Source organism: Gymnoscopelus braueri, assembly GCF_963280865.1.
Source record: "Gymnoscopelus braueri genome assembly, chromosome: 14".
In the NCBI taxonomy this organism is placed as follows: domain Eukaryota; kingdom Metazoa; phylum Chordata; class Actinopteri; order Myctophiformes; family Myctophidae; genus Gymnoscopelus; species Gymnoscopelus braueri.
In genome coordinates, this window is record NC_137619.1 from 32,230,192 (window position 1) to 32,257,619 (window position 27,428).

Genomic DNA, 27,428 nt, shown 5'->3' on the forward strand with positions numbered 1-27,428 from the left:
TACTGTGGACATGCATGCTTGAGATTTTTTCTTTGAAATCATTTGTAGTTTGGGAGATATTTAACTTTAAGCGCCCAATGCATTGTCAATGCGGCAATGGACATTTAAAGGGAAACGAGTACGGGCTACTAATCCTACATATTTACTGCTAGTAACCCCATTCATACTTTAAAATGTTCATCTTACTGTGGACATGTTTGCCTGAAAAGGAATCTTTGAAATGTTTAATAGTTTTAGAATTGTACTCCTTTAAAAGTTCAGATATTTATAATGGAGGTCGATGGACGAATTTGGGACCTCGAAAAAACACTTTCACCTAGAAACTCCATTCACAGTTCAAAAATTCCACGACTGTGGACATGCATGCTTGAGATTTTTTCTTTGAAATCATTTGTAGTTTGGGAGATATTTAACTTTAAGCGCCCAATGCATTGTCAATGCGGCAATGGACATTTAGACTTTTACCTGGGGCTTTTACCTTTATCAAATATTGTAGTGAATACCAAGCAAGTTAACAGAATGGGTAAGAACCTCTGTGGTACAGTGGTTTAGATACAGGACTTGCAACCAGAAGGTTCCTGGTTCAAATGCAACCAGGACATATTTCCATCATTTATCTGACTCTTGTGGTCTGTATCTAATCTTTCACTCAAAATCATGCAAGAGGGCAGAGAAAGTATGAACCATGGTAGAGCAGTGGTTAAGATACAGGCCTTGAGCACAGAAGGTTCTGAGTTCAAAATCAACAAGGAACATTTTTTCAACTTTTACGTGGCTCTTTCACCTTTATCTAACCTTTCAATGAAGAATATGCAAGTGAACAGAATTAGGATGAATTACAGTGGTGCAGTGATTGAGATACCGGGCTTATAACCAGAAGGTTGCTGGATCAAATCCAACAAGGACATTTTTCAAACTTTTACCTGACTCCTGCACCTTTATCTAATCTTTTAGTGAACGGCGTGCAAGACAATGAACTAAGAATGAACCATGGTGGTGCAGTGGTGAAGATACAGTACTAACAAACAGAAAGTTCCATGTTCAAATCCCAATTGTCCCATATTTCAATGCTGTACTACTTTGTCATTTTCAAGACCAAAATACAAAAAAGCAAGTCAAAAGCACTAGGAGACACCTGCTGAGGGCCCAAAGGTGCGTTGGCGCAGTGGTAGGGTTTGGTTTATCTTGATCGGTTGCCTCTGCTACAGACAGTGTGCAGGTTCAAGTCCCATACCATCAATGTACACGGAGGACCATCGGGGGGACTGTGTCCCTCCCCTGTTTCCTAATATTTAAAGGTGGGGGGTTATGTCTGAAAGAACTCTTCCCAGCTAAAGTTTTACAGAAATACCTTTTAATATTTAGAGAATATTTATTTTTGGTCCTTTCAAGGCAAGGAGCATGGACACTCTCACTTTTAGCTCCAGTAGGAGAAGGAGGAGCCCACCTCCAGAGGGAGGAGTTTATGAAAAGTGCATTACACCCCTCCAGAGGGAGGGGCTTAATAAATTAGCATTTTACACAATTGATTTTGATTACATTCTTAGCGCTCAACATCATTACAAAAATGTAACAGTTTTTTTTTGTTTGGGAATCACATTGTGATTTCATTTGATTGACTTAATTTGTTTTATTGTTATTTTAGTTTTGAGTTGAGGCATTTGAGTACCAGCGTGTTAGTTTTTGGTTTGATTTAGTGTTTTATTGCATCCTTTCTGAGATTTGAACCGACAACCTTCTGACTTATCACTTGAGCCACACTGGCATATAAGCCAATAGTGAGTCGTTAATACTTAACCTTTTAGAATTTAGATAGAGTGTAAATGTTCCCAACTGTGAACCACAAATGTTCTGTGTGGTAAAGACAGAGACTGCCTTTCCCACTTTACCCTTATAGCCTCACATTTTCCATTATATTTTTCATATTAATTATTTTCTGTTTACCATATGCATTCTTATCATAATACCTATTTCATGCTGCAGCATATTCACTATTCCAATATGTTACTATTGCAATATATTCACCTTGGTAACAGATCTCCATTACATTTTCTTATCAACATTCATTTCATATTAATAAAATTTTTACAAACACACATACAATTGGTTGGTTGAAACATAACCAGTTTATTAATCTCCACAGTTTAAAGCTCACCACATCACTAAACAAACACACATACTTGCCATGTCCTCTTCCTGGTCTGAGGCAAGGTATATGGAAAGAAGGTAGGGTCATCTACGTCATTTTCGCTGTCATGCAATTCCAGCCGGTAGATTTGTCGCACCATGGGTGCCAGACTGCAGCCTCGAGTTCGGTGGAATGCATTGAAGTTAATGAGAGCCCGGTGGACCAGCTCATGATCAACATATAATTCTGAATGACTGAGACCTTTGTAAAGTAATTGCTTCTGGACAATAAAAGAAGATATATCATACATTGTTTTCTGCTGTGTTGCTTTTCGATGTGTACACTGTGTATACGTTTATTGAGCCTTCTAAAGTGCACAAAGTACGCGATACTGGAGAGCCAGAAACCAGTTGCCATGTCCACTTATTATAAGCGACTTTGGGCTTATTTTTCTATGAAGTTGCTTGTAAATATTGGTAGTTGTGGGTTGCGGTTTGTTGGGATTTGTTCTAACGTGTAGTTGATTATTTGGGCTTGCTTCACAATTCTAAAATTATTTTAACCAATCTCACGCTGACTCAATTATTTTGATGTCATGGACCCCCAAATTAATATGTATTTGTCCCTAACCCCATCTGAAAATGTTTTGTGCCAGGGAGCCCCTTAACAGATTTGTGTTGTTTAGAGTGTTCGCGACGCGTTGACCCAGATTTACCCAGATTTACCCTTCAAGTTCTTGTTTATGACTACTACTTGTAGTAGCTATACTATGACAGTAAAATGGCATATCATTATCATTATAAATTGGTGGGAAAATGTCTGTGTGAGTGAGTGTGTCTGTCTGCCTGTCTGTCCATGGTGTATCTTGACAATTGTAGTCTACTGAGTGCAATCCTAGTTTAATAGCATTATTGTCCTGCAAAAACCTCATATTAACCACTTTAACTCTGACATCCCTCTTTTGGGCAGGTCATAAGTGCTTAAAGCTATACTAGGTAACTTTTTGTATATATATATATATATATATATATATATTTTCTATTGAAAGTGTGGTGGGGCGCCCTTCCCGCGAAAATTACATCATCCGGCCGGAAAACACAAACGGAAATGCACCGGTTTCCTGTTTGGCCAGGAACTACCGCGTTATTAACAAAAAGGAATCTCACGCTGTTTTTAAGACATTATAGGATTTGAAGATGGAAAAACAGCAGCAAAAGAAAACAGCTCACGGTAACTAAAGCTCCACTGTCTAAGAGAAACGATCCGCAGATAGTATAAAACAATTAAAAGAACGCTTTTTGAAACGCTGGAATTCTTACAAAACTGCATGTGCACAAACGTATCAAAGCCCATCATTAGAACAGTATGTTTTATTTAATGTTTGAACTGCATCGTATGCTATATGTTCACCGTGTACAAGAAACAAATACAAATACACTAAAAACCAAACAATCTGCTAACAGCCTTTCTCTTGCTAACATCACGGCTCTACAAGGGCGGATGTCGCTGCTGCTCGCGGAGGTCGCGATGTCACCCAGCGCTCCAGCTGGCTTTCATTAGAGCGGAAAACAAAAGGACAAAACCATAAGGAGGAGAGGGCAGCTCACATGAGACTATGATTATAAGAACATTTCACAAGGCAATACAAATCTAACAGGACTGTAAAATCTTGAAACACCAAAAAACATACATTTGATATATAAAAATACCACAATGGAGAAAAGGGTCGAGAGACATGAAAAGCAATAATACAGTCTTGCCATTTGCTTTTGTCTGTTCTGATTCAGACAGAATGGGGCGGGGTGGGTGGGGTACTGGAACGTTTTTTTTCTTTTCCTGAGTCAGTAAGAGATCTACTCTTGTTTTTCCAAACCATGTCCTACCTGCCTGGCTGGTTTCCTACTGCTGCTATATCGCTTGTTTTCATCCAGATATTTTCCAGATATACTCAATGAAAATTATTAAATGCTATCAGTACTGAATGTCAGTTCAAGAGTTTGATAAATCACAACAGCAAATATTAACTTGAGGTGACCATCACTGAACATACAATATCCAACTAACTACTAATGGCAGTCCTTCATTTATTGTTTTGGTTTAAATGGGCAACTTAGCTCATGGGCCAGAATGCTCTCCCCACACATTGCCTTATATGTTCTTTACATTCAGGGTCCACCTTCCAAACGGGGTGAGAGATGGGCAATAATTGGGCTCAGATTTCTAAAGGAAAATGCCAACGCCACCTCAGCTGACTTTTCCTAGCTGTCTGATAAATATGTGTAACCTTAACGTCATTCATTTTCTCACACCAAAGACCAAAGGGACAGGATATTCATTTTAAACAGGGACAGATAATATAAGATAAACAGAATTAATAATAATGGAGAAAATAACACAAACGCACGAGCTTTAAGTACAAAGTGAGGGCAGGATAGGGAAAAGGAGGCTGGCCAGTAACGTGAAGTCATTGTCCTTCCAAGCTCTCCCATTGGTAGATACGCCAGGGAGGGTTGTCATCAACTTGTCCCAAAGTAGACCCTTCTGGCAAAATGTAAAAAACAAAACAAAAACAAAAAAAACAACAAAAAAAAACTAAAGGTAACACTTAAACCAAATAAAAAAAAACAAAAGATAACATACAAAGGGGATGAAAAAGAGTTCAGAACTTCAGAGCATGAGTTCGAATGTCAGCCCCAGCCTTGGGAGTGGCAGCGCATGTGTAATATCCACTGTCCTCACGTGGGTCAGGTGGTTTCATACAAAAAACCGAATGAAATGCTGTGCCAGCGGACAGGCTGCTGGTACAGTAGGTGCAGGTGGCTGGGTGGGATGGGTGTGTTGGTGGGCATTGTTGGTAATGGTACACAACATGGGTAGTATTAGCCCCTTTGCCATTTCCCAGCAGTCCTTTACGGCTCGGTCATGCGCTCTCTCATGGGGTCGCCGTGTTTGGAGGGTTGGTTGGGGGAGGGGGCCTGTGAGGGGTGGGTGCCGGAGGGCAGAGCGTGGGCGATAGGCACCCCCCCGGGCACCATCCCTTCCATCGGCCCAGGGGTCCCTCCGGGAGCTACGCCCACCACACCAGGGGGGTACCTGCAACATGGACAGAGTCAGTGGGCATGATGGGAACCACAACCACAAGCTTGATTATAGATCTCTCTCTCTCACTCTTTTTCTTTTTAAACAAAAAAACGAAATTCAATAATATATATAATCTATATATTGGAAATATATTGTTAATTAATGTCAAAACTAAATTAATGAGCATAGCTGGTCAAACCTTTGCCTACAAAACCATTAGAAAAATATTTTCACTGTGAAAATATGAACCTGAAACTCAAGCACCTGATTACAGTATGAGCTGTTAAATGGGAATGTGGAGACAACTCTTGTTTTTCAGGTATAAAGGAATAACAGGAACCCAAATTACATTTTAAAAGGTTTTCCAATTCAAAAATGACAAATGGGAATAAAAAAAAGAAACCATGTGTTGCTCCTGAGAAACCAATATAAATTCAAGCTATTACAATTATTATTTCTTAAATAAACTCTTGGTTCTCTAAGCAATGGTATTCAGAAATGGTGCAAGGTTGAAAAAGTCAAGTGATACTGTAGTGCTAAATGCAATAATGGATTCCTTAACCACATTAAGCCTGGCGCCCCCATTTTGGGCATGTCATTATCGGCAAAAATGATCAAAAAAGGCCTTGGCCTATATGCTTAATATGAACTCTGTCGTACATATTGTGAGCATGTAGATGTTATTTTTGTCAAACGACACCGTCGTATGACGAAGTATAAATCAGGCTTAAGTAGTTAAAGAATACCTATAAGTATGGAGTCTGGGAGAGGACAGGGATATGAAAGAGAAAGAAAGAAACTAATATTCCTAGCAAGATTATTTGCATAATGTCTGAATTGAGATATGAGATTTAAATCAAAACTGCATGAGGTGTAAATATTTTACAGGCAACTGTCGTGCAAGGTCCATATCACAGCCACAAGTATCTTGGCCAATGGTTGGACGAAAAGCTCTCTTTTAATTGGAAATGTGTTTTTTTCTTTCTTTACAAGCAATGTTTTTGTTTTGGGGCTAGAAAGAAACTTGTTCAAGCGACATTTCTGTCTATAATGGATTATGGTGAAATAATGTATATGAATGCTGCCTCTTCCCCGCTTTTGTGTTTATTATGCATCCCTGAGCTTCGTTACGAATGCCAAGTACTATGCATCCCTGAGCTTTGTTACTAATGCCAAGTGGCTTATGCCCGATTCATAATTGACCCATTGTCAGCCTTCTGATTGGTCCCTGACTGACTAACCAGCAGGCTCTTTCTGCCTTGTTCTACCCTGGTTCCTCCTTATGGTTGTTTGTGGAATTTTCTAAAACATTAAAAAACATAATTTATGCCCAGTCACTATACTGCACCTGAGATGTTCCTTTTTACTGAGACCAAGTTTAAAATAAGAATTGAATACACTGAATATCAATACAAAGCAACTGAAAAACCCATCATTTCAATGGTAGGATTTTTTCCCCGCATTGCGACGTGTTGAGAGCACGTAGATCAGTATAAATTAGGGCATTACACACCAGTGACTGTTATAATAGGTAATAGGATGGACCTCTCTGTATTTACATCTTTATATTTAAGGCCATCCTAGGGAAGTTTCCTCCAGGTCTTTATAGAGTACTTTGCTACCATGCTAGGTCCACTAGGTAGATACCTCTCAAAGTACCCAGAGTACTAATCCGAACTTGGAAAGACCACTTTCTCTAAATACATGGAAGGGTTACAAGACCTTATCTACAGCATTTCTGTAAATCTCTGAAACAGAATTGTTTTCAGGAAGAGCGTTGTATTTTTCTGTAGATTGGGTCCCCATTGAATATACTATAAGCTGTGCTTTACATTAGTAACTGTACATTATGTAGCCGTGTAAAAGAGAGCTTACATCTCAACGGGACGTCCTTTTTAAATAAGGGAGAAATAAAACTTCTCACTAGGGACTCTGTTAATACCAGGCACCAGGCTCTGCCTTCCCATCAGAAACCTGCTCATTTTATCACTTCACAACTCTTTGTTCCACCCAGCTTGAAAGCAGCAGAATGACCTTCCAATCACAGTCAAGAAAGCAAAGTCACTCTATCCTTTGTCTTAAACAATATTGCTTGAAAGAATCCCACCCTCCATCCCTTTCATTTCTTTCCCTGTGTGTGTGTGTGTGTGTGTGTGTGTGTGTGTGTGTGTGTGTGTGTGTGTGTGTGTGTGTGTGTGTGTGTGTGTGTGTGTGTGTGTGTGTGTGTGTGTGTGTGTGTGTGTGTGTGACTGTGTATAAACATTCTAAGGTCACAGGAATATTGATTACATTTATTGTCAGGGAATTGTGGCTTTGACATTTGTCCTTGCACTACGTCTTATCTGTTGCTTGAAATGTAGGCAGTTTAGAAATGTATGAGAAAAAGAGTGAACTGGTGTGTAGTACACACTGTGTACATCCAACCCAATTCAGGTGCAGAATAAGGTATAAGGAAATAACTACAAAAGGAAGAAATGTGTGCATGGGTGGTATCAAGGGGTCATGCCTGGTGAAGGTCTATAGACTTATAACCATGAAAACTGGGAGCTTATTTTTTTCAGTGCATGCAGACATTTCTTCCTTTTGCACTCTAGAAATGTGAGCTAGAGTACACTCAGATTGCAAGTCTCTATGGATAATAGCATAGTAACTGCAGATGCAAAGTGCAAACTACACTTGTGTCTTTTTTTTAAAAAGTGATGCTTTCACATGCGTTATTTCCATCTTTCTGTTTTAGGATGGGGGTTTGGGGGATCCAATGAGGGGGCGGGGTGAGTAGGTAAAGTACAGTGTGAGAAAAGGGCTATTGCTTTGCTTTTCTTTAAATATTACAGGTAGGCCTTGGCCTGTGGGCCAACACAGTGGTAGCATTCATTTACCTGGTTGAGAATTAGGTATATAATTTGTCTTGCATTCCCCCCGTTGCTATGGCCTGTACCATGGTTTGGTTCACTCGGCTGTGTGAGAGAAGCAATTCAGTCCGGTTGAGACAATATAGAGACTGTGAGATGAACAGCCTAAACTAACAAGGGGATCACATTTCATTTTGGCAGGCATAATGAGAGAGCCCACCCTAATATAACACCCAAAAGATAGAACTGTGACAAACACAAACACAGATAGAAATGTGAACATGTAGATTACTGGGTTCTTTCCACCTCTTCTCCATACCTTAACAGTTCAATAAGAGTAGATAGCTAGTGAACAGCAGGGAGAGTGATAGATGAGCCCTGTGCTGCTTCAGTGACCCATCGGGTCACATTGTAAATTCCATTCCATACCTATAGGCGGCGCCGTTGAGCTCAGGGTGCATTTGCTGTTGCTGCTCCATCACCACTCCCCAGGGTGCCGTGGTGACAAAGAACTCTTTGTTAACACAGTTCCGTAGGCTGTCGGGGATCCGGCCTGCATTGTCAGAGATTAAACAGACAACCAGATGAATTATACTCCCCTGGTGCCACCGTGAATTTATGCATGACTCCGAGTCAGTGAAGTAGAGAGGTGTGCGTGCGTGTGTGCACGTGTGTGTGCACGCGTGTGTGTGCACGCGTGTGTGTGTGTGTGTGTGTGTGTGTGTGTGTGTGTGTGTGTGTGTTAGAGCGTGCGTACCGGTGATGGCTCGACGTATCTCAGTGGCGGCTGCCTCTCTCATCTCCAGTGAGGCCTGTTCGCTGTACCAGGCGGTGTGGGGAGTACAAATCAGGTTAGGGGCATCCTTTAGAGGACCCGAGCTGAAACTATTCAAAGAAAGGAAGGGAGACGGAGAGTGAGAGAGACAAAGGGAAAGAGAGGGTACAAGAGATAGTGGAAGAAAGAAACAGAAGGGAAAGAGGGAAAAAGAAACAATAATGACTCCATTGATTTCTGCCTAATTAGAATTTGTGTGCTGCTGGATTCTTTGCCACTATTCTTATTTAGCTGAAATAATGTCTTTGCCACTATTCTTATTTAGCTGAAATTATTTCACTATTAATTATTAATAATGGCACTATTTTGTTGGAACTGCATTATTTCAGTCCAAATATTCAATCCATTGCCTGTTTTTTCCTTTGTTCATTTGTTGTTGTGATCCCTATCTAGCCCAAGTTTACATTTGTTAACCCATTCAACTGAATTAGATCCACTCAATATGATGGTTCACTGTCGGTTCATTAATCACATGAACCCTAGCGTCTCTATTGTGGGGCGATCATTCAGCGAAAATAGACAAACTACAAGCTCACGCAACGCCTTGTGAGACTGTAGGCCGGCTCTTTTCGGCCAAGAGATTTGTTGTAAGCATCGTATCTAGCAGCCCTGGGGAACCCCGGTTAACTATGTATTTGAATGTTTTTCTAAAGCATTTGAGAAGAACTGGGAACCTAGTCCTCTGGTTGCTATTCTCGGTGTAACAAGTGTTTTAAATAGGGTAAATACGTTTGAATCTCAAGCTATTTCTCTGGGTATATGGTTGTAGCAAAAAATAAAGAAGTTAGACTATGTACCAATGTATGAGATCTGGACAAGAGAGTTGATGAATGTGTTGCATTAATGCTGAAGTCTGGATATTTTTGTGATTATGAACCTACTTGACCGTGATATGAGATATGAGATATGAGAGTGCATGTTGTAGAGTTTTTATTGAAAAAAACTAAGTATATGGGATTTTAAGTGATTAAAGAGTCATGACATGGATGGTTGTGAAGTTATCCACCTGAAAGGCTCTGTCTCGTGAACGTCCAGGGCAGCGCCCCGTATCCTCCCCTCCTTCAGAGCCTGGGCCAGGGCCTTCTCATCCACCAAGCCCCCCCGTGCGGAGTTGACCAGGAAAGCACCCTGACGCATCTACACGCAAACACACACAGACGCACACACAAATGCATTAAGCCAGTCAGTTCTTGGCTATGTGAGCTCTCAAGTCTGACTGTGGCCTTTAAGCCATGATACCTCAAAAGGTGCTTCTAATCAGGTTATACAGTATATTGTGAAAAAATAAATAAATAAAGAAACTAAATGTGAAAACAGAAACAAAACACAGAGCACAAATGTTGCCCAAAAAGACAAACAGGGTAAACAAAGAACAAGAATGCTTCTATTTGTAAGAGAAGCAAACAATGGGAACTGGACGACGATAATCCCTTAAATGTGACTGAATCTTGGCAATGGAAGCACATCTCAGTGGAATCAGGGAAGAGGCACACGCATGGCACAATTGCTTGTGAACTACGCAGACCCTACGGAGCTCCATGGGCCAATGAAAGAAAATAAATGGAATTGGAAGTTGAAAAGAGCATGGTGTTCACAGATGAGACTGCAGATGGCAGCGGAGATCAATAGATGACTATTGGACTGTATCAGTGTACCATGAAAAAAATCTATCAAACAAAATCAATAAGAGCATATGTGTGCCCTCTCACATGCATGCGTGGGTGAGTATCCAGGCATGTGTACATACATAGTAAAATACTCCTGTATAAGTGTAACCAAGTCAATCCTTCCTGGACCATTCGTTCCATTTGTTCAATTAACAGTGTATGTGCAATTCTGCATGTGCTTGCACATTCTCTACTCCAGGGGTTCTCAAATGGAGGTATGTGTAACCCCGGCAGTACATGGAGGTACTACAGGGGGGACAGTACTAGATAAAAAGAGGAAACTGTTATGTTTAATGATAAAACATTGACAAACTAGCACAACTGTTATTGAATGCAAAGCAATTCTTATTTGCTGTTATGCGGTTTTATTTTGAATATATTTACATAAAAACTGGACTCATTGAAATGCACTAATTGCAACTATTTCACTCCATTTCTTATTTGTAATGTTGTATTCTTCAAATGATTGGTTATCATTCATTCATAGCATTATTATGCTAGACAAGTTTTTCTCCTGCAGTTCTCTAAGCAAAATGTTGTGGTCGGGCACTGAAGCCAAAAAAGGTTTGACAACCATTACTCCAGTCGACGTGCACCCCTCGATACCCCCGGTTTCCTCGATACCTGTTTGATGGTGAAATCATTGATGAGGTGGTGGTTGTGCTCGTTCAAGTTGCAGTGCAGGGAGACGCAGTCGCTCTGGTAGAGCAGGTCCTGCAAGGTGTATACGCGCTGGACGCCCAGCGAGCGCTCCAGGCCGTCCTGTAGGTAGGGGTCGTAGAAGAGGACATTGAAGCCAAACACCTTGGACCGCACCGCCACCGCCTGGCCCGAACGCCCTGGAGAGAGATGAGGTGGAACCAAAGAAATCGTTGGAAAGTCACCTTGAAAAATTTTGATTTTTTTCCTTCTTCTTTCCCAGAAGCATTTACCTTAGCCTTAGCCAATCTATTCCTTTCTGCTGCCCCTTATTAATTTTTTTATACATGTCTCAGAGGGGTGTTCAAATTAACAATCTTTCTAATTACACTGGGTGTAATATGACAGCAGATGTACTACAAAATAAGCTCTAACCACCTGGAACACTAACATTAATATTGGCTAGCATTCCTCACTGGAATTGAGTACTACAATGAATAAAACAGTCTTGTGGGGTTTTATAACAACAAGCTGCTTTTCGTTTAACTGAAGAGGAGAACATGTAAAAAGGGCTTTTGTAATAAAGAGCCAAGTAAACTAAAACTTAAGATGACAAAGAGATTCATCTGAGCTTCTTCTCTAGCAGAATATTCCATGTTAAATTGTAATTGGGTTTTCTAGCCCTCAAGCTCTACTCGCACTCCTTCAGTGTCTAGAGATTCAAATCACTAGAGCTCACCGAAACCAATGAGACCGAGTGTCTCTCCTCGGATCCTGGCCGCTCCTGATGCCACTTCTCGGATCTGCTCCACACTCTGGACCCGCGTGCCCTCCCGGAGAGCCTGGTAGAGCCAGGTGTTTCGTCGGTACAGGTTTAGGATGTGACATAGTGTGGAGTCTGCGGTTTCTTCCACCGCCGCTGAGGGGATATTGCACACCGCAATGCCTGGAGAGACACGGTAGAATAACCGCAAAAGATCAAATAAAACATTTTCACTCCAGAAAAAGATAGCCACCCTATGAAAGAAGCAGAACCTACTTTTATGAAACTGCGGACATAAAAGTAAACACATGGGGCATTGTATTGTACTATATTGTATTCTGTATTGTTAGCTGTGACACCTTTGACACAAAAGGGTAGCTTGTAGGAAGTTCGATTCATCTGTATTTTGTTTTATTTTCATTATATTTTATCAATGATACATGTCTTTACCTCCACTGGAGTTGGAGTTAATGTATGTTTTTTGGACAATTCTGTTTGTCTATCTTTTAGCAAAATAACTCAAAATTGGACAGTCAGATTTTCATGAAACTCTCTGCTCTGAGGAGTTTTTCAGGCGTTTTTAAATCGCTTTTTAAAATAATAATAAAAAAGGAACAGTTTTGGACATGCAAGGTTTCCACCTGACAACAACAATATATAGCAATATGATTTAAAAATATATATTATTTGAATCAAAAATAGTTATTTAGAATCTGCCTCAGGTCTAAATGGGTTAAAAAGGTCAAGGTCACAATCAAGGTCAGAGTCAAAATAAAGAATGGATGGGCGAATTTTCACAAAGCTTCGTGGGAATGATTAGAAGGGTGCCCCAAAGAGATGATTATAACATACATGCGCATAGTACATTCATACAGTACACACACAATACATACATGCACACACTCATGAAAGCATACACAAACACATTATGGGCGTTCCACAAGTGTGGAGAGCACATTGCTTTCTTTTAAGAATTTGGAATTAGGCATATCTTTTATAGAAGTATTTCCTGTCTTTATTGTCGGTTCCTGGGAGTTTTAATTGTGGTGTATGTTTATTTACTGTTTTGTCTGAATGTATGCATTGACGCGAGCAAAACGATTTCCCCTCGTGGATAATAAAGGACATTAGTCTAACATTGAGGTGAAAAGGTCAAAGGTTAAGGTCACAATCCAAGGCAAGGTCAAAATGACATAATCAGTCATATCTCAGGTAGAAATGCATATATTGCACCCCCACAAAGGTTATAAATACTTATTTACTTTATGATTTTATTTTTATTTTTTGTTTGTCTTTAAGTACTGTACATGTAAATGTCTGTCTTTTATGTTTTGTATTGTTTTATTTTATAAAGTGATATCTGTAACTGTTTTGAAGTATCCTCAATAAAAACAAAGTTATAAAAAAAAGAAAAAAGAAATGCATATATTGTATAGTGCATAGTGTGGCAGAGGTATGCACTCTAATTAGTGCAATCTTTCTCGTTCATATTCCCCCCGAACAATTGTACTACAATTTACTACATCTTGAAGTCAAATTAATATTCAAACTGACTTTCTCAAACATGATTAAAGGTAGGGTAAGTGATATTTTTGGGCTAAAACAAAAAGTATTTTGTTAAAAGGTTAAAGCACTATATTCTGATAGTAATCATTGCTATAGAGTGTTTTTTCAGTAACAGGAGTCTCCCCGTCTCTCCAGCTCTTTAATAAACAGAAAATACATTTTCTGGTAGGTGTCAAAATCTCAGCCAATCAGGAGAAAGTACCCATTTTTAAGCTTAATTTTTATAGTGTTCCAGTTCAAATTTTTCCTGCTCATTCCTTAGTGTCATCACTTCCAATTTCACTTGTTTAATCTATATCCTGATTGAGTTCTCTATCCTGATTGGATAAAATTGGAAATGAAACTGAAACTGAAACGAAAATGCATTTTCTGTTTTATAAAGAGCTGGAGAGACATGGAGACTCCTTATATGGACAGGACACTCTATAGTAACGAGCACTATCAGAACATAGACCCATTTCGCAATTATTTGAATAATTGCAAATCACTTACCCTACCTTTAAGTATAGGAATATTACTGCAGAGGATAACAGGAAACTAACTAATTACATTATGTCCACAAAACCAGTGTCTGTAAAAGAAGTCTGTGTACTAAATGAAGATAATGAGGAGATCACGGTTACTCCTGTGCTGATTAAGAACACATGCCCCTGGAGTCCAAAATGGAAACATGAGTGCGCATATCCTATCAATGTTTCAACAGCTGCTCAACATATGCAATCAGCCCCATAACATATGTCCTGTATGTAATAATTCCCATTACATATGTCGTCTATGTACATTCAATGTACAAAACTGAGATTGGTTTGGCCTCCTTCCAAAGCTCCTCTCTGTGTGGAGCCACTATTTTATCTCTGTCCTTGCTCATAATAGATCATTCCACATGAATAGATAATTAACATAGATCGTTTCCAAATTTTTCATGCGATATTAACACGTGTCCTCGGTTTGAGAATAGCCAAAGATCCGGGTAGAGACTGAAACACAAGGTTAGGCTGTCTTGCATACAAACACAGACCAATTCATAGATGGGTAGGCTTAATTTCATCACTCTCGGAGCATTACGGCTCCCATAGTTTCTTCGCATGTCGTACCTAGTTCTCCGGCAGCCTTGATGTCGATGTTGTCGTAACCGCTGCCGATGCGGATGATGATGCGCAGGGCCTTGAACTTCTCCAGGTCCTCTCTGGTCAGCGTGATGGTGTGGTACATCATGGCCCCCACCGCCTCATTCAGCACCTGGGAGACAGAGAAGAGCCCGCCTCTTTTAACCTCAACATCATCATTAGCTTTACCGTGATACCATATCATATGATGATATGATATGATAGCGAATGCGCCGCGCCTCCGACCAAGTGGAGCTTACTATGTAACCGTGCTCGGGTTGTGTGTGTGTGTCTCTGTGTGCACTTTCTGTGTGCGTGCACTGCCTGTGTGCAGCCGCCAGAGCGCGCCAGAGTGCAGGAATGTAGACAATGCTCTGATTAAAATGCACAACAGCCTGCAACATGCCTAAACCAAACACATTTCAACAACTACAAAGACAAAAAAACATTTACACAAAAAAAAACACAACAAACAAACATCACCATTTAAAAAAGACAAAAACTGTACCACCCACTTCTCTACTGTAAACACTACATTTGTGTGTGCGGTTTGTCCAAATCTGAAACACAATAGTATTGTTCATGTGTGTCTCTAATGTGTGAGCGTGCGTGCTCGTACAGATTATAGATTTTTGGATATTATACTGTTTAGACTGTTGACCCTATGATCCTAGATTACTATTTCTATGCATTTGATGTATTACTGCAGTGCTTACTGTAAATCGCTCTGGATTAAGAGTTCCTGCTAAATGCCTAAATTGTGTGTGTGTGTGTGTGTGCGCGCGCGTGCGTGCGTGCGTGCGTGCGTGCGTGCGTGCGTGCGTGCGTGCGTGTGTGTGTGCCCATAAGTGCATGCATGCGTGCATGTCTGCTTGCACGCATGTAATGTATGTCCAACATTCACATGTATGTGCTTTTACCAAGGCTGGCTTGCGTCACAACCTATTCATTCTGACTATTATGCAAACCAGATTGGGGTGGATGCAGGTATGGACCATAAAGCAGACTGACAGCTGCCAAGATACCCAAGAAGCACAGCAAGCAAGTGGCTGCTGTGAGGAACCCGCCATGGGTAAATAACAGGTTTAAATTCACACCCCGCTAACTGCATTAGCTTGACCCAGCCAGATTAGCCTCGCCATAAATTTCAATACAACACTTTTATTGGAGTGGGATGGGGCCGGGGGCTGGATGCTAAATTCAAGGTTAAGGCTCTCTGATTGTGCATTCATCTCATTACTTGAGCTGAAAGTCAAACTAGCCAGTGGCAGGTTTTAGCGGAGATTATGCTGCTTGTGTAAAATGACAGCATTGTAGTAGATTTTTAAGCGAGATAAATAACGAATGACCAGCATAGCAGTTCACATCAAGCGTAAAAACTGAATTAGGCAACTGATTTTCTTTTTCTGTAGTGTTATGCTAATGACCTTGCTCAGCTGCTCTTTGTAGTTGCTACGTATGATTGGAGGCTTTAGGTGAGAGATTTTCATGTCCCATGAATTTTAATGGCTCACTGAAAATTCATGGAATGGAGCGCCACAAAACAGGGACAATGACCCCCACAACTCCTATTTGCAAACTACATTGACTCATCCTCAGGCAACAACGCAGGCATAAAGACAGCAGAGAGTCCTTGTTGTTTTGTTTGCTTGGTTGTGAGAGTGCATGTGCATGCATGCATGCCTGAATGTGAGCTGCACAAAAGAAACCTCCAGTGTGATTGTCTGTGTGTCTCACGTGATTTATTATTTTCCCGTGAGCTCGAGCCCCGAGCTCATGCTGCCGTAGAATAATGGCACTGATCTTGCACTGCATGCATTGACGTGTGTGTGTGTGTGTGTGTGTGTGTGTGTGTGTGTGTGTGTGTGTGTGTGTGTATGCACGGTGCCCCTTCTGCACCCTCTGCTAAGCACTTATGCTCATGGGAGTGCTGCCAATATCTTTGCTCCCAGAGGGTGCCTTTGTACAATGAATTCACTCAGATATCATTTAATTGGACAGAGAAGACTGGGTGCGTGTTAGCTAGCGAGCAATGGGAAGCCATGTCTCAGGTAAGATGAAGTGGTATGAAATATGACAAAATAAAAAGCCCCCCCCCAGTGCCCTGTAGCATTTTACTCAAACCTTGCTCCTCTTCTAAGCTGTCTTTATCCTCATAAATGATGAGCATGGCTCCTGAAGCACATATCCAGCGTGTGAAAACATTGGCAAACAAATGCTGACATAAAAGTAAAATCCACTATCAAAGATTACTATTGTAAAGTCACAAATGAATAACCTCCTAAAGCATTGAGTTTTTCCTAAATGCCACACACGCACAGAACAAAAACAAAACTAGACGCGTCGCAATTCAGGGCAATTGCAGAGTGTGGTTGCACCGACGCTAGTCGCGGGTCGCTGCCGCCGGGACTCGAGGAATACGCTGGGAGGAATACCGTCGGAGGCTGTGCCAATTACATTGTTGTTACGTAACTCCTTAGATCACTTGCGTTTCATTTTGAGAGGATTGATCCCCCCAAAATAAGGTTTTTGCATCAAACGGTTACATTCTGAGCATTTGTGGCACCCCCTATGGATCAAAGTGGAAATTATTTTGGGGATTTGTTGAGTAAACCACCCTCGACATGTGATTAAAATTTGGGATCGATTGGACGTTTTGTTTGTGATTTTTGGCATTTTTGATAAAACGGGCCCCTCCCGCTAACTTCGGAAGCCAATTACGGACGAACGGTAAAGACTATCAAAATGCCGTTTGGATATGTTTATCGCATGGGTCCAGAGATCATGTGTACCGATTTTTGTTAGATTTGGACAAAATATATTGGAGGAGGAGCAAAAGGTGTGTTTTGAAGAAAATTCAAAATGGCGGGAAATCTATCCAGACGCAAATGGGCGTGGCCTATATGGGGAGAAGCGTAGTGACCCAAGGAATCCAGTATGCGCGCGCAGACCGGCACCAAATTAAACCCATTCTGTTATGTCTCGCTAGGAAGTGAATCACTAGCCAACACACAAGAGGAGGTTGAATGAACTGAAACCAGCGCACCCCGAAACAATATGTTGGGAATTGATTGCATAAAACAATCACCTGTGCGTCCAGTCTCAATGTTGGTAAACAAATAATTGGTCTATAAAATCAATTAGTCGAATTAACTGCTGCATCCCCAGTGGGGTTACCTTCTCGTGGATCTCCTGTGTGGACTGTGCGTCGCAGAAGGCCACGGTGGCCAGGTCTTTGAGGATGGGCATCTCCACGGTGCAGTCGCGCCCGTCCAGCAGCGCCACTAGGGGGCGCGGGTGCATCGGCCCGTTCATGATCTGGGGCCGGATACCTGCAGAGAGAGAGAGAGAGAGAGAGAGAGAAGACAGTGGGCAGAGAGAGATAGAAAGCGAAAGAGAAGGACCATAGAGGATGAAAGGGAGAACAAGAGTACCGGTGGAGGGATGAGGGTAGAGAAAGAGACAAAGAAATGTAGCGGGAGAGTGGACAGAGGGAGAAGGCAGGAGACAGAGAGAAAGAGGTTAATTATATGCTTCGGGCGCACGCATTCCAGTGGGCAATGGAACGTACGGTATAGGTAAGAACAGAAAGAATTAGAAGTGTTCATATGAATGCACACTCACATGAATGCTTGAACACACACACAGCTCAATAGAATCAATACCCTGACTCAAACTGGATTGACCTGCTTTCTACTTTCATCCACTGTGATCATCTCCCTCACCTGTCAACACTGGTCAATAGCAAGCACATATTTGTGAACGCGCACACGCACACACACACACACACACACACACACACACACACACACACACACACAGTGATGTGACTAGTGTAGCCCTCTCTAGTGTCTCATCACTGTTCCCCACTCTGTTACCAGGCAACAGGTCTTATAACCCCATGAGGTCATCGCCTCCATTATCCTATCACCATGCAGGAGCCGTCAGGCTAAAGTGTGTGTGTGTGTGTGTGTGTGTGTGTGTGTGTGTGTGTGTGTGTGCTCGGCGCTCGTGCATGTGAAGTTGCTATGTCAGAGCATTATTATTACTCCTATTCATTAGCAAGTAAAAACAAATGGCAAACGTGTACTTGTACATCACCTAACCCCCCATAGCTCCAGTAGTCCTTTAATAATGCATTGCCAAAGTCCTGGTTGCGACAAGGTTTCCCCTGCCCAGCCAAGTATATCATCGCCGTAAGGCAGAAACCTTGTATCTCCATATTATATTTTTGTTCCCGTAAATGAATGCCCTTCTTTGTCACACTACGGTGTTGCACAAAAGTAGCAAAAATAGCAGCGCTGTGAGCTTGTGGATCTGATTTTTTTTTTTGCTGTTTAAAACAATCAAAAAAATAATGAAAAACACATAAAGAGGTTAAGTCCATCTGGGTAGACCCGGACCCCACTTAGGCTCTAATGTAGCCTGACAGTCCATCGCGGGTTTGAGTCCCGTTCCCGACGCTCTTTACTGCATGTCTCTCCGCATCTCTCTTTCCCTGTTTTCTGTCCATCTTCACTGTTCCCTATCAATTAAAGGCAGAAAAAAATATCTTAAAAAAAAGAAAGTCTGTCTGGGACTGGGTACTATAAATATTGAACCAATGAAAAGTATTAACAAGAGCTTGTGACTAAATAATAACTACATTGGATCCATTGGAACACAGGTTCTTTTTTTCCATTTCCTGAAAAGTGAGGGCTTTGGACATACAAGGTTTCCATCCGACAGCGACGATATGCCTCCAGGGTTTCCTGCCTTTCTGTCCTGTCCGTCTCTTCTACTTAAATCTCTGACAGACAGGATGGTGACATCATTACCGTAGCCCTTAAGGGACAAACAGCCTCAAAGGCTTCAGGAAATACTGTCCGAATACATTTACACTGCAATAGAGCTGCATCTATTGATCATTTTCTTATTCCTATCTTCTATCTATTACTTTGCCGATTAATAAAACAATCTGGAGGAGCATTTAGTGTGTGTGTGTGTGTGTGTGTGTGTGTGTGTGTGTGTGTGTGTGTGTGTGTGTGTGTGTGTGTGTGGGGGGGGGGGGTTATTTCTTTAAAATGTTTACACATCAACGATGCGACGCAAAAACGAATTCTAATAAAAAAAATTATAAGCGACTAAATCGATTAGCTGATTAACCACTTAAGCCATTTTATACTTAATAGTACAACGGTGTTGTGCTAAAATAGGGAAAATAGCGGATCTACAGTATAAGCTCAGCTTTTGTTGATCAAGCTTGTAGATCTGCAATTTTGCTACTGTATAAAAAAGGAATGAAGAAAATCAATTAATTACAATCTCTATATATATATTATTCTTTGTTAAATGGATTATTCAAATGATCTGTTGCACTCCTACATTGCAGTGTTCGACTGACCGGTTGACAAATTGACTGATTAATACCAATGGACTTATTTCCTACTTTGACCGATTATAAAAAAACTTTTTTGGATAATTGAAAATTTTATAAAATAATCAATCCCTATTGTGGGCATGTCATTATAGGCAAAAAGTTTCATAAAAGAGCTTGCTGTTTTCTTTTTTTTTTGCACAACATCATTGCGCAACAAAGAGTGCTCAAGTGGTTAATCGTTAATTCGTTATGTTGATAGATAAAGAATTAAAAACGTGCTCCTCAATAATTCCATAACAAATAAAAGTAATCGATAGAGTAATCGCTAAGAAAATAATGGACAGTTGCAGCCCTAAAAGGATGTTCTAATATTGGGACATTCTAGGCAGCACAAAAAAACTAAAGTGAAGAGAAAACAAATAGAGGGAAGAGAAAAAGGGAAGAGGGAGGGAGGGAGAGAGAGAGAGAGAGAGAGAGAGAGAGAGAGAGAGAGAGAGAGAGAGAGAGAGAGAGCGAGAGAGAGAGAGAGAGAGAGGTGGAGTGGGGGGGGGGGCATTCTGCACACCACCACTCCCTGGCTCCCTGCAGCCTGTTGTCATGGTGATTAGAGGATTTGGGCAGGATTATGAAATATTTTATTTAGTGGCATCTGTGCTACTGGAGAGGACATCCAGGCTCTGCCCCTTCCCACACTCCTCCATTCGCTTTCTCACTGTTTCTCGCCTTCCCTCTCTCTTACTGCCCCCCCCCCCCCCCACCCCACCCCCAACACACACACACACACACACTTCAGACAGCAACGACAATATACACTAGTACACTACTAGACAACATGCCATCAAAAAAGCAATGCCAGACTGTTATCCTTCAATTACCTCTGTGAGATTAAAAAAAAAAGGAGAAGCGTGTAGCTGTTAATCACATTTAACTTAACCCATTAAGACCCGAGGCCGATTCTCCAAATGCCTTCTAAATCAGTCGTTCAAACACTTGGAACACACACCAAAAATAGCAGATGTACAAGCTCGCAGCGCGGCACGAAGTGACGCTTTGAGAGCTTGTATATCTGCCATTTCTGAAAAGCCAACGCAAAAATCTAAAATGACACAGATCCTTTCCCGGTCTTAATGGGTTAAAGCCTTATTTTAGACTTCGGCTATTCGAAAATAGCCGAAGCCGGAGATCTACAAGCTTCGCAACGTGAGCTTTGGGGGAGGAAAATTAACCACCGACCACTGATGCAATACTGACTGCGGCAATATCCACATGGAAAAAGGTGACGATGGACTTAAAGAGGGAACGCGCTACTGTTGCTGCTGCTGTGCAGAATCCCTCACCAAGTTAGAACACTTCCAACAAAATAACACTCAACCATTGCCGTATCTTTTTCAGCCTCAAACAACATCTTGACATGTACAGTATAATGGAACAAAAATAAACAACTAAATGGAGAAAGCTGCTGAATCCACGCAGTGGAGAGAGAGCACTGTATCAGGTGCATTTCCATGATCTATCATCAACGTTAAAGGTTAAAGGAGTAGTTGACCCAAAAGATGGACCCGGAAAGATGCTAATGTATCCGGTAGGAGACTCAAAGTTGACACTTTGAGTCTCCTACCGGAGCCACCGCCGGTCATCAAATTATTGGCTTAACAATGCGAGAAAAACAAAAAGGTCTCCATGAATTCAAGTCTCCATGGGGTGTGTAATCGATAGAAGAAAAGGCATTTTGAGAGGTGAACTATCCCTTTAAGCCAATCGCACGATGGAGGAAAATGTAAGCTTTGGGGGTCTAATTCACTTGAGTTCCACTGATCGGGTCCTCGGCCATGTGTCATCGTGAGACATGGATCATTCCTTTCCAGGCTCATCATACCACTGAGTGACCACTTGATGCCCTGCAGATGGGGACACTGTCAGTCTGGATCAAGATGAAAAAGCCTCTCGACAACACGAGGAACAAAATGATCATCCAAAATGGTTTTGCATTTAGTGGCATTTACTCATACCTTCTGGGAGTAGAATGGTATTCATTTTTTTGCCAGGTTGCATTATCTGGTCTAGAGCAGGGGTCTTCAAACGTTTTTTCAGGCCAAGGACCCCTTATAGCTAAGAGAGAGATGAAGCAGGGACCCCCCTCCCCCACTACATTGGATGTTAAATGTGTGTTTTCAGACATTTAACGACTTAAACCCTTAATACTTTGTAAACTAGACCTTTTGGCTCGGTACTTGGTCTGCTCTTTTTTCCCCTCTACAATACACCAATCCTCTTCGCCGAAAATAAAGTCCCCCCCCAGAATATGCGAGGGTTCAAGTCATTAATGTAAAAATAAAGATAAAATAATTTCCCTATCACGCAAAGATTTGGTGGCTCCCCTGCAGTATCTCTGAGGACCCCCTAGGGGTCCCAGACCCCCTGTTGAAGACCCCTGGTCTAGAGAGTATCAGCGGATTCAGAAACACTCTGTGTGCCTGCGTGCGTGCGTGTGTGCGTGAATGACCAGATTAGCCAGTCTCTAGACCGGACGCCACTGGTTAAGATTTGGAAAAGAAACCAGACTTTCACCACCACAAACAGTGAAAGGTTCATGATGATACTGTTACCGTCACTATCAATCGAGCAGAAGTAGAAGTGACAATGTTTGTATCCACAATCTAAATGAGATAGATTTGGGATGTCTTCCCTCACCCACGCACACAGAAGAAATGATAGACCTCCACTACAGGCACATGCCTCACAACAAGATCATCATAAAGAGACAAGAAAACTAAACACTGGTTAGAATATTATTTGATTATTGGAGAAAAACTAGGCAGACAGACAGACACCCTGAATTATTTTTGCCCTAATCTTCATACTGTATGATAATGGGAACGGGAGACTTATATGGAATTTATTATAACAAATTATATACGCTTTATTTATACAGGATAAAAGAAAGATAGGAAATTGAGGGCAGAGAGGGGTAAGAACATGCAACACACAGGTCTCATGGCGGAATCAAACCGGGAATTATGTGGTCACCACACTTTCCCCGCGATCAAGATTTCTCTCTCTCCCCCCTCTCTCAAATTAATACCCTTCCAATGGCGATGGGTTGTCGTCTCTGAGGAGACAAAACCGAGGAAGAGGGCTCAGTGTGTGTCATACAGTGTCTGCTACTGAGTCACCTCTCCAAACAACGCTGAAATGAATAAGAGAGAGGGGAAGGCTCAGCGAACCGAGAGTGGTACGGCATTCTTAGGGGTTTTCGATCCAGACACACAAGTTGTCCTCTAGCACAGTGGTTCCCAAACATTTTAGCTCGAGACCAAAAAGAGAAACTGCTAGGACCCGAACAAGTGAAAATAGCCGCTATCTACACGCTCACAACGTGTCCCATCGCCACACGGTGTGAGCGTGTAGATCAGCTATTTTCTTCTTAAAAATATAGTTTTTTAATTATCTATGGAATTTCTTTGAGTTCTTTTGAATTTCTTTTTAAATGTTTCTTATCTCTTACTAAAATAGAGATAAATACTCTGTATTGTCCCACTGTGTGGGAAACACTGCTCCAGCTCCATTTCCCGGTCAATCTGTTCTATTTACTAAAAGAAATATCATGAAAAAGAGCGATGAGCAAGGGAGGAGTGGATGTGAGTTACGAGGAAGTGGTGAACAGGACCAGGGTGTTGAAATGACCCTCCATCGCTCTGTTCAACGTAACACCATGTGCTGAAAGGAGGTATTCTTCTCATGTAGAAGTGTACATGGAGCAGGGGGCTGTTAGCCAAACACACCTGTGGCTCCACAGTAGAGCCCCACCGGTATACTGTATTGGTTTGGCCAATAATATATCTTTGGCAGAGAAAAAGAAAGAGAAAAAGCCTGTTTTAAAATCTACTGCACACTCAAAACATACAATAACATATTTTCTTACATACCAGATTCATAGTGCTACTTTTTTAATCCCTGTTGGTATGTCTTTTTATGTGATACTCGACTTTAAAAAAATGTATTTATTTATTTTTGCTGTTTTTAGTATTTCTTTGTAATACACTGTGATATTTTATATATTTTTGTTAATGTATTTTAATGTCTTGGACCCCAGAAAGACTAGCTGACGTTAAGGCGTCAGCTAACAGGGATCCGTTTAAATAAACAATAAACAAATATCTGCATCGATAAAAAAAAAAAAAAAAAAAAGGAATTTTAAATGACAAAACCTGCCTACCGTTTTATCTATCAAAACCTTATTTGAGTTCATTTTTATTTGTTTGCACACACGTTAATGTTCTCAAAAGGTTTTTCAAATTGAATAGAAAACATTTTCGACAAAATATCAGTCAAAACATCAGTAATCCGTGGCCGAGTACGCTCCACAATCGGGATTGCACCGGACCCAAAAATATGGCATCACTCAGTCTCTACTGCACGGTTTTTATTTTTCAAATTTCCTCCCTCACTTCCTCACACAGTTCAGTATTGCAGCGAACACTGGCTGAGAGAGGAAACACTTTCAAGACTCTCTCACACTCATACAAGGACAACATTCAGGTAGACAAACAAACACAGGCAGACAAGCGTGTGTTGGTGTGTACATAAACAGACATGCATATCGTTGCTGTCGGGCAGAAACCTCTTATCTCCTTATTCTAACTTTTTGTGTTTTTGGTAAATTAATGCCCTACTTCCGTCATACTACAGTGTCTCACAAAAGCAGCAAAAATAGCCAATTTTTTAAATTTAAATCCTGAAAAGTAAAATCTTTGGACATATACAGTAAGGTTTCCACCCAACAGCAACGATATGGTTAAACACAGACAGGAAAAATGGGAGTGGAAACATACATGCAGGAAAAGAGAAACACATACATGTACACATGTACATACAGTACAGTGTGTGTGTGTGTGTGTGTGTGTGTGTGTGTGTGTGTGTGTGTGTGTGTGTGTGTGTGTGTGTGTGTGTGTGTGTGTGTGTGTGTGTGTGTGCAGCGCGCATGAGTCACTTGTAGGAACTAGGTCAACATGCTGTTGATTAATTATTTCCTGGTGGCTAATAGCCTTTAACAAGCCTAATAAGGCATAACATGAGGCTAAGCTAAATACATGATGAATCGGTTGCTAATTAGCTGCTAACGAGGCCTTTAAAGCAGCCCAAATACCTGGCTGCCAGAGTGAAGGAAGCTTATTGGTTTTCTATACCAATTACTGTCTCTTCTCCCAAGTCTCTCAGCCAGACAGACAAAACAAAACAAAAATGTGAAGATGGCCAACATGAACCAATGCACTCGTTTGTTCATGAAAATGAGATGGAGTGGACGTTTACATTATCTAAGCAGGTCTGGCCCTAGACAAATGTGCACACGTGCGTGTGCACGCACGCACGCACGCACGCACGCACACGCGTGCACATTTGTCTAGAGCCAGACCTGCTTAGATCATAGACACACACGCACGCGCCTACGCACACACAGAGTATAAGTATGTTTGTAGGACAGCCAGTCTCATTGACTGCCGACTCCCGTAGTGTACCCCCCCCCCCCCCCCGCACCAAAACCCCTGGAAAGGTCTTCCATTATGGCACAGCAGATGAGTTCTCAGATGAGGTTTCCACCATCACACCCCTCCACCCCCATCACAGCACAGCTGGTCCCACAGCGGTACCTATGGGACCCCCACAGACCCAGCTACAGAGAGGCATAAGCAAACTGATTTAGCCCCTTGGATGATCTACTGTATGTTACAGCTGCTCCAACAACTCTGGCCAGCACTGCAGTTTCTTCCCTTGTGTCCATGGGCCTTCCTTTGTCTGCATCTGTAGCCTGATTTATACGAGAATAGCAGATCTATAAACTCTTGTAGATCAGCTATTATCAATGCACGACACCACCGCGCACCCCCATGTATAAATTGGGCATCTGTGTCTTTTGTGTCTCTCTCGCAGCTTATCTGTGTGTGCATCTCTTCCTGTCTCCATCTCTCTCTCTCTCTTTCGTCTGCAGTTTCACCCTGGATTGGCACCGCTGTGGAGAGTTTGGCAGCCTCCTGCGGGCCACACCCAGCCAGCCACAACCAGAACCTGGCTCATAGGAAATGGGAGCAGAGGCAGAACCCTCCCTGTCCAAACACAGACCAATTCCACTTTAGACCAAACATTACACTCACTAAAGGGGGAAAAAAAATAGCTCTACGGAGTTACTTTTGTAGTACCAGTTTGTGGTTAATAACAAAGGGCGCAGGCAACAGAAACAACATCAATGGGGATGTTTTACATTAGGTGTTGGAGATATTTTGGCTGGTAGCCTCTCTGATGGAAACCATGCAATGCTTGTGTGCAAAATGTCCTGCCGACTCAAGGTATTCTGTCTGCCGCACAACGGCCACCATTGTTCCCCGTGCCAAGAAAGTACTAAACAGGCCAATGCCAGCACTCCGGCTAATGATTAAATGACCCCCACAAACACAATCTGACCCCCCGCTGGGTACGACTGCTCCAGAGCTTGTCGAGAATGTTATTCCGTCGAGGTCCACGGAGGTATTGTGTTATGACATCCCTCAAGGGGAACTGTAACAGACTTTAACATTGATACTGCACTTAGGTGTCATTGCCAACACTAATCACAATCTGGATGAGCCTCCGTCAGGGTATGAAAGACTCTGGCAGACCCCCCTCCCCACCCCCAGCCACAAAATGGATTACAGATGTTGTTGCAACTTAAAAGCTTTTTTGGATTGTGACAATAGAAATAGGAGTGATCTTTTTGAATGCAAAAACAAAGCGATAAAAAGAGTCACTCATGTAAATGTGCTTTTCCTATGTGAATACGATGTGATGTCTAATTCCCCCCTCCCCAGTTTGGCAATGTGAGAACGCAGCCCCCCTGCCAAAAAGAATGAGTCACACTCACACAGTTTTTTCAGAGGAAGAGGAAACGTCAAGTAGAGTGCAAACTAAAGAGCTTAAAAAATACAGGCACAAAAATAATAAAAATCCAAACATTCAATCTTTCCGATTTTTTTTTCTCTCCTTGCGTTTGGGGAAAAAAACATGTTTAAATTCGCCTCAGGTAACACGGCACAATCTGCTTCTCGTATTTCACTGTCAAGATTATTCTAGCCATATCTTGTAAATGATAGTATGATACGTTTTGTGGTTTTGTGGTTTTCCCTGGCATGCCTCGTTTGGGTTACGAGGGCTGTTTGATTTGGCTGTTAATGTACGCCTCTCAGATTTAGCTGTGGGTTGTTTGCAGGGCCTTCCTCCCGCGGAGGTTCCAAGCCTGAACTTTGAAAGGGAACTAGGCCGCCGTGGGACTCCAGAGGTGGATTAACTTACCTATGCTATTGTTGTTTGGCTAAATAATTACAGTGTACACCTCACAATCTCAGATCTCCACTAAGAGTGTTTAGTATCCTCCTCAACAGAAGAGCGAGATGTTTTTAAAGGG

The 27,428-nt window shown here is 41.7% G+C and overlaps 1 protein-coding gene across 2 annotated transcripts in view; it reads right to left on the reverse strand.

Annotated features, from left to right (window-relative positions):
• Nucleotides 1-3,470: 3,470 nt before the first annotated feature.
• The window catches only part of LOC308100750 (C-terminal-binding protein 2), an 85,399-nt gene continuing 61,441 nt past the window's right edge, over nucleotides 3,471-27,428 (reverse strand). For both annotated transcript variants that reach the window (XM_080449842.1, XM_080449843.1), the window contains 8 exons: nucleotides 17,815-17,969; nucleotides 14,626-14,770; nucleotides 11,942-12,148; nucleotides 11,188-11,402; nucleotides 9,903-10,033; nucleotides 8,819-8,946; nucleotides 8,491-8,614; nucleotides 3,471-5,221 (listed from right to left, as the gene is read on the reverse strand). In XM_080449842.1, coding sequence (XP_080305968.1) covers nucleotides 5,038-5,221; nucleotides 8,491-8,614; nucleotides 8,819-8,946; nucleotides 9,903-10,033; nucleotides 11,188-11,402; nucleotides 11,942-12,148; nucleotides 14,626-14,770; nucleotides 17,815-17,969 — 1,289 coding nt within the window. In that variant the 3' untranslated portion in view covers nucleotides 3,471-5,037. The remainder of the gene's footprint in view (nucleotides 5,222-8,490; nucleotides 8,615-8,818; nucleotides 8,947-9,902; nucleotides 10,034-11,187; nucleotides 11,403-11,941; nucleotides 12,149-14,625; nucleotides 14,771-17,814; nucleotides 17,970-27,428) is intronic.